Raw genomic sequence first — 17,640 nt, forward strand, 5'->3', positions numbered from 1 at the left:
CCGGGGAAGTGATTTTCGGCCATGACCTTGAGAAGCATCTGTACGTAGAGAGAGATGAATTCTATAAATAGGGGAGAAATGTATTCAACCGATTTTTGGAGAATTTATACTTTGCCTGGGACTGCTGGCTGAAAGGGCCCCGGGGCGGGGGGGGGCGGGGGGGGGGCAGGGGAGGCATAGATAGGAACCAACAAAGTCCTAGTCATTGTGTTTGTGGTCTGATATGGAACTTCAAATCATGTGGACAACTAAAACATAACTTCAAGTTGCATTAAATACTTTAAGGAAAACCTAACAGGCTAAGGGATATTGATTATAGTGGGGATGGAGGAGGGATGAGGAAGGTACATAAGGTAAAGTGGTCAGAAAATCCTCTCAGGCCAGGTGACATTTGAACTGGGTCCTGAACGATGAGGTCAACCACGGGAAGATCTGGGCGAAAGGGTTCCAGGCAGAGAGAAGTTGTGCAGAAGCCCTCATATCAGCAAGTAACCTGGTTTATTTAAGGGACGAATAAAGTCCAATATGGCAGAAGGGTGGTGAGCTCAGGAGAGAGTGTCTCGAGGGGGTCAGAGAGGTAGGGAGGGGACTAATGCTTCAGGGTCTCATTATCATGTTGATGAGAATGGATCATATTCTTATTGCAATGGACAACCATTGGAGGTGGAAGTAGAAAGTGGGTGGAGTTGATGTGATCTGATTTGCATTTTTTAGAGACATTTCTGGCTACTGTGTAGAGAATAGACTGCAAGAGTGGAGGCCATGGCAGTTGTCCAGAACTTGGGTGATGGTGATATGGACTAGGGCAGTACCAAGGGAGATGGGGAAGTATTCTAACTGGGATATATTTTCAAGATAAATCTGATCAGAATTGTTGATTGATTGGATATAAGGAATGGGGGGAGGGGGGGAGAGAGAGAGAGAGAGAGAGAGAGAGAGAGAGAGAGAGAGAAGAATCAAGGGTAATGCCTAGGATTTTGACCTGAGCAATTCATGGGATGGTGGTACCTTCTGCAGCAGCCTCAGCTCCCAGGTGCAGGACTTAGATGAAGTCACAGGTTGCTCTTGCATTTTAATATCTTTGAGGCCCCTTCTGGGAGAGAGATCAATGACCTGAGCACCAGCAAGTGCTGCTGAGTATTCTTGGGAGCTGAGACTGTGCCAGGCCCTGGGAGAGGTAAAAAGAAAGGAGAAAACCGCAGCTCCACGCCTAGCAGGTTGCAACCTCTGTGGTCCAGTGGACATTTCCTGAGTGTGATGGTGAGCCACGCCTGTGCTGGGCTCTGAGGTCCAGACAGGGATGAAACCAAAGCTCAAAGAGCAGCCATTCCAGGCTGAGATGGGCACCCAGGCAAGTGAGGCAATTCAAACTGTGTCTAGAAGAGCCAGCAACCAACCACCACAGAAGGACAAAGGGGGAGTTCATGTGAATAAGAAGGTGTAATAACCAAAAAATGAATGAGAGGAAGAAGGAGGCAAAATGGAAGAGGCTGGATAAACTCAACCTGCCAAGTTGACAGCCAGACAAACCACTTTTCCTAGAGCTCCCCTTCCCAAGATGTTTATTTCCTCTTCTGTCCCAGGAGAGTCCTCTTCTTCTCATGCCTCCTGTGGGCCATGGAGACCCCGGAGAGGAGGCAGGGCGCTGAAGGTAGCATTGTGCTTTCCCATGAGGGTCACGCTTCTCACTGGCATTTGTCGCCCTCCACCTCTTCCTTGCCACTGCTCTTCCTGCTCAGCGCTGAATCAGCACCTGCCAGCTGCATTCCCACCTCCCAACCTTGACTCCTGCCCCTCAGCCTACTTACAATACCTTCTCTCCCTCATCACCGAGCCCATCTTTAAGGCTCCATTTGAAGGCCCCTTCTTCCTTGAAGCCCGATCTCCTTAGTGGAAATAATTCTCAACCTCGTCTGGGTCACTTTGTCTAAATTTTCCACAAAAGTTGACAGTGTTCACTGCCTTGTTTTTTAGGTATTTCTGTGTAAATCTTAGGGCCCTAGTGTGTGAGTTTCTGTGGAGCAGGCAGTTTGGGTATCTTTGCCCCTCGATGCCTAGAGTAGTATCTGACCCACACCAGCAGCTCAAGACCTGTGCCTTGAGTTAAGGCGGACACAAACCAGTGTCTTCCCCTTGGTTGGAATTTGCCCTTGGTTCCATGTCTCTTAGAGTTGTAGAGGCCACAGTATCAGTGATACCAGCCAAGGGCCCACCCAGAGCCATGCCACAACCACATGGTGACAATGACATGGCTGGAGGGCATGGAACTACCAATTTCCTTCGACAGCCATATGGTTTGGGTTGTTTCTTTTTTCCTTTTTAACCGCCTTTGGACGTGTTCTTGCTTTCATCAGCCAGGGATCCAGAGATGATTAGAAGTTAAGCTTTTACAAGAACACTGGTTTGATTCTTCTTTTCTTCCCACTACATACCTGAAAACAAAGGGCTGTCAATCCCTGCTCTTCAAAACAGTAACCTTCAAAGGGAGAGAGGAGGGAGGGAGGGACCTGTCTTGCTTATGTCTTTTCTCCACTGTGAGCTGGCAGCCCAATGATTCCATTTCAGGAGCCAGTGCCCATCCCTCTCTCGCTCACCCACCCCAGAGCCGTGCCTCTGAATCAGAATTTTATTTAGACGTTCCCGTGTGCTCTCACTGTCCTTCTCCCTTCCTTTGCCTATGGAAAACACACCTGGAAAATGTCCAATGCTGGAAAAAGCCTTCTTCAGTGCCACCAGCACTGGAGACATTTTCAACATTCACTTCCCCCAAAAGCCTGACATGACCTGTTGTAGCCCATTCCCTTCTTATAACTATCACCCTCTCCAGGTGATCCCTAGAAAACCTGAGCCCTGTGGAGCAGAATAAATGTCAGTCACTACCACCTTAGGGTGAATTTCTACCCTAGACAAATCTTTCCTTCCCCCCAGTTTGAGACTATCTTAGCAATTGGACCCCAAAATAAGGCAGTAACTGATAAAGGGTAGGACAGTGTCCCGCTGCTTTTCTTAATGTGGCCCCTTTGGCAAACATAAGACTCTTGCACTTTTCATAATATTTGAAAGTCTATTTTTTTAATTTCCCCAAAATAAAGTTATATTATGATATTTATTATGTTTTTTTCCAACTAAAACACTTGTCATGCTGAGATTCTGATGGCGCTGTTGGAGTGACTCAACGGCATCATTGCATTGGGGAAGCTCTTCAGGGGAGGGAATGTCCGGCTCAGGGGTGTCAGTGCTGGAGAGGGAAGAGACGTGAGAAAGAGGGAGTATCGGAAGGAGGGCATGGGCAGCAGAAATTGGAATAAGCCTCACCAGGCAAAGATAAGCTTTGCCTGAGAGTTCCAACCAGGACAGACCCTGCTGGATGCCAACACAGGATGTTCAGGAGGAAGATGGTTCTAGTTAGAGAGCAGACACTTGCCCTGTGTAGTCAGGGTATAAACACGGAGGTCAGGAGACCAACTATAACACAGCACCCAGAATAGCAGTAACAACAATATCACCATAAAACTTTGGGCAGTTCTTGGCTCTGTTTTCAAAGCTCTTTTACCAAAGACAGATCTAGGTTTCGTGCAATTTCAGAATGAAACTGAAATTATTTAGGATGAGAAAAGAAACCAAAGCAACTGCAGATTTTGAAAAGCTGACAATTACTCCAAACATCACAAAATTCAGAAAAATAACCTAAATTTTTTATTAATTAACTACTCATACACGTCCAGGATACTTGTTTTCCTACCCTTTTTGACTGCATCCTCTTTGATCGTCTCTTACTATGACAATGACTTTGTAACATCATTATCTATAAAAAGAGGAGAGAGAGATTCAGTCTTGCCTTCAGTATAGCTGGTCAAAAGTTGCTTCAGAGTGCTGATAAATTAGAAATTTTTCTTTGATGTTCAACGACTGATTATGGGCAAAGTCGTGAGAATTGTTAGAATTGTCAATGTTGGGAAAACTTCATCAAGCTTCTTTCCTAGTATTTCTGAGCATTTCAGGTTTTTGTGTGCAGTGAATAATCTAAATATTTTTTGGACCGACACTCATCAGCCAGTTTGTCACTGATGTCCTGGCAATAGTGCGGTGTGACTTCTACCCTGGGCGTTGCACTTCCCGTCAGGGTGGGAGATGAATCAGCTCAACCGGGAAGGGGCATTCCTGAAAGTCCTTCCTAGCCAGAGTGTCTAGCAATAACCTAACAAGATGGTGCAAGGAGGACATAGCAACCACATAAGTACATCTCCCTAAAAGTTAACTAAGTGTGTCCCAACTCACTTTTGTTTAGTTACAACTAAAACAAACAAACAAAAAATGTGGCCATTCCAACTCCACCCTCTTCTGTGGCACGAAGGGAGTTGGAATAGAAAGAGACAACAGCTGCATAGCCCACGGTCACAGACAATAGAGCAGTGAAGGCCTGGGAGGGGTGGGTGCAGGATGGGGGGGGTCGTGGCCAATGAGAAAAACAAACAAACGAAGGGGACATCTGTAATACTTTCAACAATAAAGGTAAATTTTTTTAGAAAAAGGAAAAAAAGAGACAACAGCTGATTGCAGCTTTGTGATTCTAGATAGAATATGAGGGGTTGGAACCAGTCCAAGGCAGGGTCTACCCAGCCTCATTCCCGCTCTCCATCACTCAAGAACCCATTTGCCCAGTCTACCTCTCTCCAGGACTCCTTCCTAAAAATCAGCAGCATGGGAATAAGTCATGTCCATATTTACTTCTTCTGTTCACAACAAAGACAAGCACACACACATAAATCACAAGACAGCCTGATGAGTGCTCTGCAAGGCAAGCTGAGAACGCTCGGAGAGACCCTGAAGGTCCGCAGGGGAGTCATTGAGACTCCACCGTGTGAAGAGCTAATCCACCTCCGTTCTTGAACCTGAGACACCACTTTTTCCTCAAAGCATAAGCCTAAAAGCTTGGTGTTATTGAGGCCACGGACTCAAAGCCTGGGCTTTGAACATGGGGATACATAGACCCAACGATGCTGTTATTTTGGTTTCTTGCTAAGCACCCACTCTGCTGATGGCCCTAGACTGGAATAGCAGTGACCTCAGCCTTTCACCAGAGCTCATGTCCATGTGATCATTCAGACTCTGTGCTCTCAGTGACTTGGTCCCCCACCCTTGCCCTTTTCCTTCCTCCAACATAGATACTATCTTAATCAACTTAAAGCAGATGTTCTTAGGCAATAAGTAGGTCAGGTTTGCAGACCCAAATCCCATCCAGTCTTTTTACAAAATCTTGACTTAAAAAAAAAAAAAAGTGGAATTGATATTGCAATAATTAAGAGCCAAATATGACTACCACTGGTGGCAGATAACATTTCACTTTCATTAAGCAATATAAAACAGACACACAGACTCCCGGCTGCCGCCCCGGTGCACCAGGCTTTGCAGAATGAATCTCAAATTGTACCATGTCAGTCAGAGCTCAGGAGTTATCAGCATCATTTAATTAACTTTTTTTTTTTTTTGCAAAAACTAACACGTTGGAATAAAATATAAAAATGTAATCCCTGTGCAAACCCACCACTAATGATGGCCCCCAGCAGAGGCCTGAGCAGCACCTGAGCAGGAGTCAGGCCTCAAACCCTCTTTGTTCTTTCCCTGAAGTCTCCTCCCTCAGCCCGAAGCAAAAGAAGGGTGGGGCTCCTTCTGCCTTAGCCTGGAGGCCTCAGGAATGGGGAGCAGTTTCTCTCTTTTTTTCTCTCTAATGCAGTTAACTTCCCGCCACTTTCCTGTTGAACTTGCCATGTCTTTTTGTTCTTAAGAGAAAAAAAACAAACAGCAAAACTTTTACTAGTTTTCCAAAAAGGAAAGGTCTTTGGCTCCGATGACAATAGGATCTGATTACCTATGAATTTCATTTAAGAAGAACTCTGGATGGGGAGAGGGAAGGTAACAGGGAGCAGGCATAGGAAATGGTTGTGATTCTCAGGGTTTGACAGTATTTGCCAAACTAAGATTGGGTGTGGGCAGGGACTTCCTCCTGGGTGGTACTGACTCCACCCTGTAATGCACCGATGGCAAGTAGGTGGCCCAGGTGGCACCAGGATCCCCCCCACACCCGGGGCAGATGTTACAGATGAGTCACGGTGCTCTTTATACCTGAGCTTGAATTTGGCTTCAGAATCTTTCTGCACCTGTCCTGCCGCAGCCATCACTCATCAGCACGTGTTGGCATGCAAGAGGTCACCTGCTTGCCATCCCTCCATTGGCCAGAAGACCTGTCTTACCCATTGCCACCTGTGTGACAGCCACATTGCTGGTCCAGGAATGCAAGCATTCTTGCCTAGATTTCCCAATGGCCAGGAGGAATTCCAAATCAGGGGGCGTCCCAGGAAATTGAGCCAGGAGCTGTCAGCTAGAAGGGGCGGGGAGAAAAAGACGGCCTATTTTCGGTCCCTTTATAAAAAAATAAATAAATAAACGAAAATGTGATGTTTGTTTTATCATCAGTTCTTCAGCTAACTGTTTGTTCTTTTTCCTTCTGTTTTCTTTCTATAAAGAAATAAAGAGTTTAAACATAGGTAAGACAAAAAACTCTTTCCTGTATAATTTGATATGGTTCGTTTGCTTCCTTGTCTTTGCTTTCTGTTTCGTGCTTCTTATGTAATGTTGTATATTTTTATGTACCAAATATAGTCCCTTTTTTATGTGCTGATTGTGTGTTGTAGATATGATAAGCTTTGGCAATTATGAAATGCAGTCAAAAAGCAACCAAATAAGCTGACAGTAATTAGAATTTCCGGGAGATGCAAAAGCAAGATAATGAACCCTCAGCGAACTTTTATCCCAACTGCTCAGTGCGGTCCGTAATTGGGCTAAACAGTCGAGGCAAACTTCTGGCTTTTGTAAATGCTGGACTGGGTTCACAAAAGCTTTAATGAACTGGAAACGGGTCAAAAACTCATTTTCAACTCATTAATGATTTTTCCCCCTGGATATATGGTCATTTTTAAAAAAACAAGTTAATTGCCAATCTGCTGGTCAGAATGAATCCAACAGTTGGATGCATTGGGGATTTTCATGGAGTTCAGTCACTTTTTAAGTAGTATGAAGGGTATAGACCGAGTACTTTTTGTCTCAATAGCCTTTGTCATTCAATCGCTCCAAGGTTAGCATTTAAAATCACACTGGTACCAACACACATATGTGTGCCTATGGCTCTGGGGAGCTTCCCCTTACAAAGTTAGGACAAGTCCAGGTTGCCCCAGGGCGCACTGAAATGGATGTAGCATGAGCTTTCTGGAAGAAAAATGATCTCACTTTTACTTGGGAGAAGAGAAAAAGCAAAGCTTTTTAATACTCAAGGGAAATGTATTTTAATACTTGAGAGACATGTCTCTCCCTTGCGCCTTAAAATGAAATGTGGAAGGCGCTTCATGATGTTAGGTCAAAATTAGCCAAAGGGTGGAGTCCAGATACCCACAATCATCCCAGTCAGTGGGAAAGCTGCAACGCATAGGAGGAGTCCTCTGCCTTCTTCTCAGGCACCCCCAAATTGGCTGGTCATAGGCACCGCAATGGATCAAATAATAAAAGCAGCAGCAACACCCTGGAGGGACACCCCTCTTCAAACTCACCCCACTGGCCCTTCGCCTTAGCCACAGAAGTGGAAGGATGTCTGTGCGTCTAGCTGAGCTTTCCTGCAAGAATCCTAGTGGGAATGAGCAAGAGGCCATGGGAAAGAAGGGGACCCCAGCAAGAATGGCCCCACACCCTCAACTGTCTGCTCTCTGCCAGAGATGTTGAAAAGCCTCCTGAGTCAGGCTCCCTAGAAAGTCCAGAATTAATTAATCTTGCTCACAGATAGGCACAGATGTGCAAAGCCCCGATCCTTCTGCTGGCCATGCCAGCTACTGTCCACTCAGTAACAAAGTACAGCGTCTAATTAAAAATGGCACAAATATCTCCCTTTCTACCCTCATTTGTGGTGTATATATGGATATTCTCTGAAGACTTAATAGCCAAAAAAAAAAAAAGGAAAGAAAGGAAAGAGAAAGGAAGGGATCCGGGTAGCCTTCCCTTCCAGACTAGTTATCTAGGCTGGAATTTTAGAAAGACCTTGACTTCTAGTTCAATTATGTGTCTTCATAGCAACCTGAGGAGAAGCTGGAATTAAAGATGGTCTCGCTTCACAGATTGTTCCTAAAAATAGCTTCCTTCTTCTTTTCTTCCTTAAATCAGGGAAGAACCCAAACGGGGGTATTTTAATTAGTCGTTTACTAGCTGGTGTCTAAGGACACATGCATCCAACACTGTCACCGCCCTCGCCCACCCTTCACCTCTCCCAGCTCCTCCCTTCCCATAATGCCAAACTGCAAAAAAAAAATTTTTTTTTAAAGCCTGTGTTTATTTTAGGCATAGGGCACCGAAACCTCATCTATCACACTAGGGCGGAGAAGCGTTCGCTGCTTGCATCACGGAGGCAGTGATTTTAGTAACCAGCATGGGAGGGGCATGAGCACCCATTCTGGCCTCAACCTCCAACCAGCAACAGACAGTGCAAAGGGAAGAAGCTGTAGGGTTTGAGCCAAAAGGAACATGAGAGTGGTCTGATTTGATTTCTTCATGACAAGGAATCTAGGACCCAGCAGAGCCAGAAGATTTACCTAAGGTCACCAGCCGAGTCAGAGTTGAATTGGAGTTTTCTGTGTCTCATTCCTGAGCCAAGTCTACAAATCTTCCTCTGTCCTGGTCAGTAACACTTAGGCGATCAGAGAAAGAGGTCTAGGTCTCTGAGGCCTGATGTCTTCCTAAGACATTCCACACACCTAAGGTATTTGTCTCCTGAGGAGGCTTAGGGCCCTGGCCCATCTTGGTCCATACCTGTGACCTCATTATTACCCATGATTTAAAAACTGGTTCTCCAACCCCAGTAATTCAGATTCTGGGCGTGGAATCCGCAGGACATCACACTTCTTCACATGAACTTGATTCGTGTCCACACTGAGAACTAGCAGCGAAGATCTGAGGCTGAGGGCTGGGGTGCCTCCCATTACAAAACCAGGAAGACTCCCAGCAGCTGCGGAATGAATGATCCAGTACCTCGGAGGCACTGGGGAGGCACGGATTAAAAAGAGAACATTGTCCCAGGGAAGTGTCCCTAGATCCCCTTGAGAACATGTTAAACCCACGGAGGGATCAAGGAGGCTGACACACAAAACACACACACACACAAAGGACCAGAGTGGGGTCTTTTGCATCGGCTAAATGAAGCAATGGTACTCTAGCATGATGGGAAGCGATAGATTCTCTGATGGGAGCAGGTTAAGCCCAATTAGAAGTAGCTAAAAACCATGGTGTGTTAGAGCACTAAGTTAATATGGTAGATCCTTTCCAGTTCACTAAAGTGGAAAGACATTGGCAATGGTTACAGTCGTGCTAGGATTTTTGTCATCTCTTCGGTTGAGCAGGCCAGCGGCATCACCCCTTTCCCATTTCTCTCTGTGTTTCTTCCACTAAAGCAACAACCCAGCACACAAGTACTACCTGGCAGTAGACCCCGTGTCCGGCTCTCTCTACGTGTCTGACACCAACAGTCGGCGCATCTACCGAGTCAAGTCCCTGAGCGGAGCTAAAGACCTGGCCGGAAACTCGGAGGTCGTGGCAGGGACTGGAGAGCAATGCTTGCCCTTTGATGAGGCCCGCTGTGGGGATGGAGGGAAGGCTGTGGATGCAACCCTCATGAGCCCTCGAGGTAACGCCTGCAGAGGAAGGAAGCCTGCCCCAGAGAGAGAGCTGGCCACGAGCTTGGCTTTCTCCTTATTGGAGCTCAGGCGAGCCCAGGCACTCCTAAGCACAGCTTTCCCTAGAATGGCTTAACTCTGATCGATTGCTTTGGTGTGTGGGGGAGTGTCTTTTTTGAAGTGTATTTGTTTTATTTGAAGTAAACTTCACCACCCACATATGCTACAAGTGGAAAGTGGTTGCTCCTGGAGATTTCTGACTGCAGCCAGTCACAGAGTCGGAAGGAGCCAGAGGTCTAGCTGTGTGGGCTGGAGACAGCACAGAGCCCAGTGGGTGGCCTCCAACCTCTCCCAGATGTTCCTGTTAGACAATGGTGCACACAAAGTCTAAAACACAGTGCCTGACATTTTATAAATGCCCAGTAAGAATGGGCATAATTTCCAAGGACCTGGGATTGGTGGGAGGGGTTCTTGGAACCAATGGATCTCTATTTGAAAAGGGATAGATAATTAAGGTTAAGGACTCATTTGAAGGTCCAATTATTGTCACCATTTTTAGCTACCCTGAAAGCAGCTGGTAAGAAGCATTGGGTGTGGACATTAGAATAAAGATGCAAAAGAATTAGAAGCCTCTGTCTGTGTCTTAGGGGGGAAAGGGTGGTCCTGGGACCTGCGTTCCCCCAAGGTGCTGATGCTCTAGGTGAAGTCAGGGCTTCATGGGGAACACTTCCTGGAGGGTACACTCTGAATGGGGCGTGTGTGGCTGCAAGAATCATTATTTCTCTACCTCAGTGTTGCAATCAGTCGTGAAGGGTAGTCAAGTAATTTACCACCAATAATTTTTCAAGCAAGGAACTTGGGAAATAACTGCTTTCCAAAAAAGAACAGATGCAACGTTATTTCCCCATCCATTCATTTGCAGCCTTGGTTCATTTGCAGCCCAAGGTTTGTTCTGCAGTTCAGTGATGATACAGCCAGCACCCCAGGAATTATGCAGATCTCAACGCAGTGCTCATGAGAAAGGAGGTCACCTTAGAAGGCTGAGAACCACTGCTCTGAGTGTAATAACCTCTCAGTAAGGTCCCAGAAGGGAAGGCCCAGTAGGGCATCCCCACCTTCACCCCGCAAGCCCTGCTCCTTGCCGAGAGACGCACTCCCCCCATTGTCTTGCTCAGGTATCGCAGTGGACAAGAATGGCCTCATGTACTTCGTCGATGCCACCATGATCCGGAAGGTCGACCAGAATGGAATCATCTCCACCCTGCTGGGCTCCAATGACCTCACTGCCGTCCGGCCACTGAGCTGTGACTCCAGTATGGATGTGGCCCAGGTAGGACTCTCTCTCTCTATTTCTCATCACTAACTAAGCCACACCTGGTTCTTGGTCTGAAGTTCTCACCAGCAACCTGTCTGAGTGGAGTGGGAAGGGGGAGATATAGATAGAGATCACAGGTGTGTTTGCAAAAGGCTTGAGATGAACTAGGCAGCAAGAAAGACTGGGAAATGTCAGGTAGGATGAGAGAGACAGAGAGAGAGAGAGAGAGAGAGAGAGAGAGAGAGAGAAATTCTGCTCAGAAAAGTGGAGCTGGTGCCTACTGCAGCCGTGGCAGATTATAGGGTAGGAGTTCCTGTGTAATTGCCTCTCTTCTCCATCATTATTGCAGGTTTGAGAATGTACCGTGCAGTGTTATACGTCCATCAGAACTTCCCTGTTAATCTGAAATGATTGCATCCTCACTACATAAACCTTTATTTTGTGCAGTCATAGCTGGAGCAGAGCCCTCTACACAATGCCCCCAAGTGATATTCTTTAGTCCGGGCTCTTGCTGCGGCAGAGAGCACAGGCTCACGCAGCTGGACAGCCTAGGAAACTGGACTAACAACCTGGCGTAGATAGATGTTGACCCTTCCTACAGGGGCCTTTCAACCCTCGGTCAACCTCATTAATTTCAGCTCAAATTCTACAACAAACTGACAACTTTCCACTGAGATTTTCATTTCAAATTCTGCAGAGAAGAAATGTGTTTTGTCCAGTTCATTTTTTCTTTTCTTTTTTTAAATGTTTTTATTGATTTTGAGAGAGAGAGAGAAGAGAGGAAGGGAGAGGGAGAAAGAAAGAGAAACATGGATGAGAGAGAAGCATTTATTGGCTGTCTCCTGCACACCCCCAACTTGGGATCAAGGCAGCAACCCAGACATGTGCCCTGACCGGGAATCGAACCAGCAACCTCTTGGTGCATGGGACGAGCCTCAACCAACTGAGCCACACTGGCCAGGACTGTCCAGTTCATTTTTTCAAGCAAACGCCCGGGCTGTAATTTGCTGGCCAGCCTGGGCAGGGGCTGCCCTTGAGTCAGGGCCACATTCCAAACCTCACAGCTTCTTTCTGTGAATTAGATAAAGGGGTCATCTTAAAATGAACATAGCTTCCTCCAGCCCACGGCTTGGTGAGCAGGATATGGGCTGGGTCACTGCTTGGGCAGTGGACAACCGGTACAGTCGTGTATGATGACTCTGACCCTGGCCTAATCACCTGGGGCTGAGAAGAACATCCTGGGAGAGCTAGTGACCTGCTCTAGCCACAGCTGACGATACAGTAAGACAGCGGTTCTCAACCTGTGGGTCGCGACCCCTTTGGGGTCAAACACCCTTTCACAGGGGTCACCTAAGACCATCGGAAAACACATATATAATTACATATTGTTTTTGTGATTAATCACTATGCTTTAATTATGTTCAATTTGTAACAATGAAAATACATCCTGCATATCAGATATTTACATTACGATTCATAACAGTAGCAAAATTACATTTAAGAAGTAGCAACGAAAATAATTTTATGGTTGGGGGTCACCACAACATGAGGAACTGTATTAAAGGGCCATGGCATTAGGAAGGTTGAGAACCGCTGCAGTAAGAGATACGTGTTACACAGTCTCTTCTTCTCTGTCGTGTATATCATCATGGGCAGTGGGCAAGGGGTTTGATGATGGGCGGGTCTCCATACAGGGTGTTAGTAAAAAGTCCTTTTTCCCCAGCTGCATAAAACCAACCCAAGTGGCCCTAGCCTGTTTGATTCAGTGGATAGAGTGTGGGCCTGTGGACTGAAGGGTCCTGGGTTTGATTCCGGTCAAGGGTACATGCATGGGTTGTAGGATAGAGTGTGGGCCTGCGGACTGAAGGGTCCTGGGTTTGATTCCGGTCAAGGGTACATGCATGGGTTGTAGGCTCGATCCACAATAGGGGGCATGCAGGAGGCAGTCTATCAATAATTCTTTCTCATCATTGATGTTCTCTCTCTCTCTCTCTCTCTCTCTCTCTCTTTCTGTCCCTTTTTCTCTGAAATAAAAAATATTTTTTAAAAAAACAACACAAGTGTCCAACACAGGTAAACACTGGGCACATTAGATGCTGTTCTTTAATCGGACCCCTTGTCACCCACAGGTCCGCCTGGAGTGGCCCACAGACCTTGCCGTCAACCCCATGGACAACTCCCTGTACGTCCTGGAAAACAACGTCATCCTGCGCATCACAGAGAACCACCAGGTGAGCATCATCGCGGGGCGCCCCATGCACTGCCAGGTCCCGGGCATCGACTACTCGCTCAGCAAGCTAGCCATTCACTCCGCTCTGGAGTCGGCCAGTGCCATCGCCATCTCCCACACCGGTGTCCTCTACATCACCGAGACGGACGAGAAGAAGATCAACCGTCTGCGCCAAGTGACCACCAACGGGGAGATCTGCCTGCTCGCGGGCGCGGCGTCGGACTGCGACTGCAAAAATGACGTCAACTGCAACTGCTACTCAGGAGATGACGCCTACGCCACGGACGCCATCCTGAACGCCCCGTCCTCCTTGGCCGTGGCTCCCGACGGCACCATCTACATCGCGGACCTGGGGAACATCCGGATCAGGGCGGTCAGCAAGAACAAGCCCGTGCTGAACGCTTTCAACCAGTACGAGGCCGCCTCCCCTGGGGAGCAGGAGCTGTATGTCTTCAACGCCGATGGAATCCACCAGTACACGGTGAGCCTGGTCACGGGGGAGCACTTGTACAATTTCACCTACAGCGCGGACAACGACGTCACGGAGCTGATCGACAACAGTGGAAACTCCCTGAAGATCCGGAGGGACAGCAGCGGCGTCGCCCGCCACCTGCTCATGCCCGACAACCAGATCATCACGCTCACAGTGGGCACCAACGGGGGCCTCAAAGTCGTGGCCACGCAGACCCTGGAGCTTGGCCTCATGACCTACGACGGAAACACTGGCCTCCTCGCCACCAAGAGTGACGAAACGGGATGGACGACGTTCTATGAGTAAGTGGGTTTATAAAGTATGTCCCGAGAGCACTCACCCCACCCTCGTTGGCATCAGAGCTGGCCCTCGCCCTAGCCAGTTTGATAGAGCGTCGGCCTGCTGACTGAAGGGTCCCAGGTTCGATTCCGGTCAAAGGCACGTGCCCAGGTTGCATGCAGGAGGCAGCCGATCAATGATTCTCTCTCATCATTGATGTTTCTATCTCTCTCTCCCTCTCCCTTCCTCTCTGAAATCAATAAAAATATATTTTAGAAAAGAAGAAGAAGAACTGGCCCTCAAGTAGCTTCTAGAACTGCTTGGTCATGTTGTCTTTCTAACGTTCATGTCTCCCATGGCCCTAAGGCGCCCATGTCCGCTCTCCCTGACTCCTCAGTGATTTGCACTGTGGAGCTTTCTCCCTGCAAGAGCTGGGAATTCCTCTTGCCTGCCTGTCGTCAGGGTGTCAGGATATTGGACACACGCCGCACCTGGGAGATCAAGTGCTGATTAACTCCGCTGATTATTCGTGTTTGCCGTGTGTACGGAAATTAGAACCTAAAAGGCAAGATCCTGGCGGGACTCCTGTAATTTGCCAGTAGGTCCGGCCACACACTTGATTGCACAGACAGGTAGATAAACTCTGCATTTCCTCTCCAGCAGAAGCAGATCAATACAGATAAAGTGCTAGGTATATTAAAAGACGCCAGCGCCGGTCATATTTCCCCTCACAATTATCTCACACTTAATAGTCCCGCCGTGCGTTTTGCCAGAAAAGCTGCTGCCCCTCATGCTGCAGGCGGCGCTTGGCCACACTGCCAGCGACTGCAGGTATTGACCGTTGGGATGCTGGCTGGAGGAAATTGCTAAGGCATCGTTCTGCCCATGGCTGCCTCAGACGGGGGTGGAATTTTCAAACATCTGGCTCTCCTGGATGGGGAAGGATCTGGTTAACCCCTATGTGTTCGGGGGGTTGCTTTCTGTCTGGGTGTTGCTGCTAGCCGAGAATTTAGTTCGGTAGGGAGGGGTTGTCACAGAGGGAAGGGGGAACAAGAGAGAAACATTGCTCACTCCTCAATCCAGGAATGTTCACTTACTGATGGTAGTGACAGTGGGCTTGGGAGAATGTACAGGAAGCTGTTGCCACCTGCTGGGAATTTGCTGCATTGCAGAATCGCTCTCCCTTGCTCTGTCTTCTTTCTTTGGGCAAAGCTGTCTTTCTCAGATTTCTGAGGCATCCTAACATCCTTCAGGGCACAGGAACTTGACCAAACTTTACAGCCGGGTTACTCTGTCCCCAAAGGCACCATCCGAGTGCCATCTTTAGTTCTCACGCTAAATTAGGTTAAAGGTATGCAAGTGACCCAAACACCTCCCAGGCCTTCATCTTCCCTCGAAAGACACAGCGCATCTCAGTGGCATCTTGCCACTTGTCACCACCTACCATAGTCTACAGTTTACCTTGGTTGATTTTAGCCCTCTCTGCCCAGCACACACAGGTCCTGAGGGCAGGGATTTTCACCCATTTCGTTGCTAGCAATGTCCCCAGTGCTTTGCATCGTGCCAAGCACATAGTAGGCACTCAGTGAATACTCGCTGAATAACTGAGTCAAAGGCAGCCTCCAGCGCCACCCACACCGAGGGAGGCCGGACTGGCTTTCTTGGTGGCCTTGAGATCCCATCGCAGGAGCCCACAGCTCCTTGCACACGTAGGCTCAAAAAGCCTGAGGGTGAAGAGGCCCACTGCACGGGGGAAGCAAGCAGAGCCAGAGGCAGCCGAATCTTCTTTGAAAGTTAAAGAGGACATGTTCCTCACCCTGTTCCCCTGAGATTCTGATCACCACCCCAATCCTCTGCTCCCTGGAAGTTATCCAATGCTTGCCACTTCTGTCGTACGGAAGCCAGGCAACCTGCACATCATAGGTGTCCAGGTAATGCAGGGGTTGGAACTCAGTCGTAGCCCGGGTCCCACAGAATAAGCACCTCCCCGGTCCCTGCTGTGCAAGAGCTGGGACTCTGTCTGTTACTGCATACTCCACTAGGTACCCCATGCACAAACACTCGGAACAGTCATACTGTTCTTTATTGAGGTAAAATTGACATATAAGATTATATTCGTTGTAGATGTGCAATATAATGATTCGGTGTTTATACAAAACGATAGCTACAATAAGCCTAGTTAATATCTCTCACCATACAATTATTAAACATTTTTCTTGTGATGAGAATTTTCAAAATCTACCCTCTTAGCAACCTTCAAATGTGCAATACAGTGTTATTAACTAGAGTCACCCTGCTGTACATTTCATCCATGACTTATTTTATAACTGCAAGTTTTCACCTTTTGACCCCCTTCACCCATGACACCCACCCACCCCACATCCACCCCTGCCTCTGGCAAACACCAATCTGTTCTCTGTATCTATGAGCTCATTTGGGTATTTTTAATTTGTCTTTCTCTGTCTGACTTATGTCACTTGGCATAATGCCCTCAAGATCCATCATACTGTCACAAGTGGCAAGACTTCATTCTTCTATGGCTGAATACTATTCCATTGCATATATAGTACACCATATTTTCTACATCCATTCAGACATCAATGGACACTTAGGTTGTTTCCATAGTTTGGCTATTGTAAATAATGCCGTAATGAATATGTAGTGCATATATATTCTCATGTTGGTGTTTTCATTTATATATTTTTTTAATTTATTTCAGAGAGGAAGGGAGAGAAAGAGAAATAGAAACTTCAATAATGAGAATCATTGATTGGCTGCCTCCTGCAAGCCCCACACTGGGGATCAAGCCCGCAACCCGGGCATGTGCCCTGACCGGGAATCAAACCTCAACCTCCTGGTTCATAGGTTGAACTGGGTAAGTTGGTGTTATAATTTGAGTTATATGAGTTCTTTATATATTTGGGATATTAACACCTTATCAGATATATGATTTGCAAATATTTTCTCCCTTTTAGTAGGTGCCTTTTCATTTTATCAGTAGTTTCCTTTGCTGTGCAGAAGTTTTTTTAGTTTGATGTTGTCCCATTTGTTTATTTTTATTCTTTTGTTGCCTTTGCTTTTGGTGTCAAGTCCAAAAAAAATATCACAAAGACCAATGTCAAGGAGCTGACCGCTTATGTTTTCTTCTAGGTCGTTTATGGTTTCAGATCTTACTTTCGAGTTTGTAATCATTTAATTTTTGTGAGTAGTGTGTAATAGTGGACAAGTACCATTTTTTGCATGTGGCTGTCCAGTTTTTCGAACACCATTTATTGACAAGACTGCCTTTACCCTATTGTATAGTCTTGGCTGCTTTGTCGTTAATTAATTGATCATATTGGCGTGGGTTTATTTCAGCTCTCTATTCTGTTCCACATTGATCTGTGTGTCTGCTTTTATGCCAATATCGTACTGTTTGTAATAGAATTTGAAATCAGAGAGCATGATGCCTCCAGCTTTGTTCTTCTTTCTCAAGATTGCTTTGGCTATTTGGGATCTTTTGTGGTTCCATACAAATTTTGGAATTGTTTGTTCTATTTATTTTTTAATCAAGTAGTTTGGGGTTGTATGAGTTCTTTATATTTTTTGAGTATTAATACTTTATCAAGATATGTGATTTACAAACATTTTTTCCCAC

At 46.8% G+C, this 17,640-nt stretch overlaps 1 protein-coding gene across 1 annotated transcript in view; it reads left to right on the forward strand.

Moving 5' to 3' along the window:
• The window catches only part of TENM2 (teneurin transmembrane protein 2), an 881,884-nt gene that overhangs the window by 825,675 nt on the left and 38,569 nt on the right, over nucleotides 1-17,640 (forward strand). Inside the window, 4 exon segments of the mRNA XM_023760070.1 lie at nucleotides 6,525-6,545; nucleotides 9,486-9,718; nucleotides 10,883-11,037; nucleotides 13,152-14,026. Of these exon segments, the coding sequence (XP_023615838.1) occupies nucleotides 6,525-6,545; nucleotides 9,486-9,718; nucleotides 10,883-11,037; nucleotides 13,152-14,026 (1,284 nt within the window).

Source organism: Myotis lucifugus, unplaced genomic scaffold (genome assembly GCF_000147115.1).
Source record: "Myotis lucifugus unplaced genomic scaffold, Myoluc2.0 scaffold_172, whole genome shotgun sequence".
NCBI lineage: Eukaryota > Metazoa > Chordata > Mammalia > Chiroptera > Vespertilionidae > Myotis > Myotis lucifugus.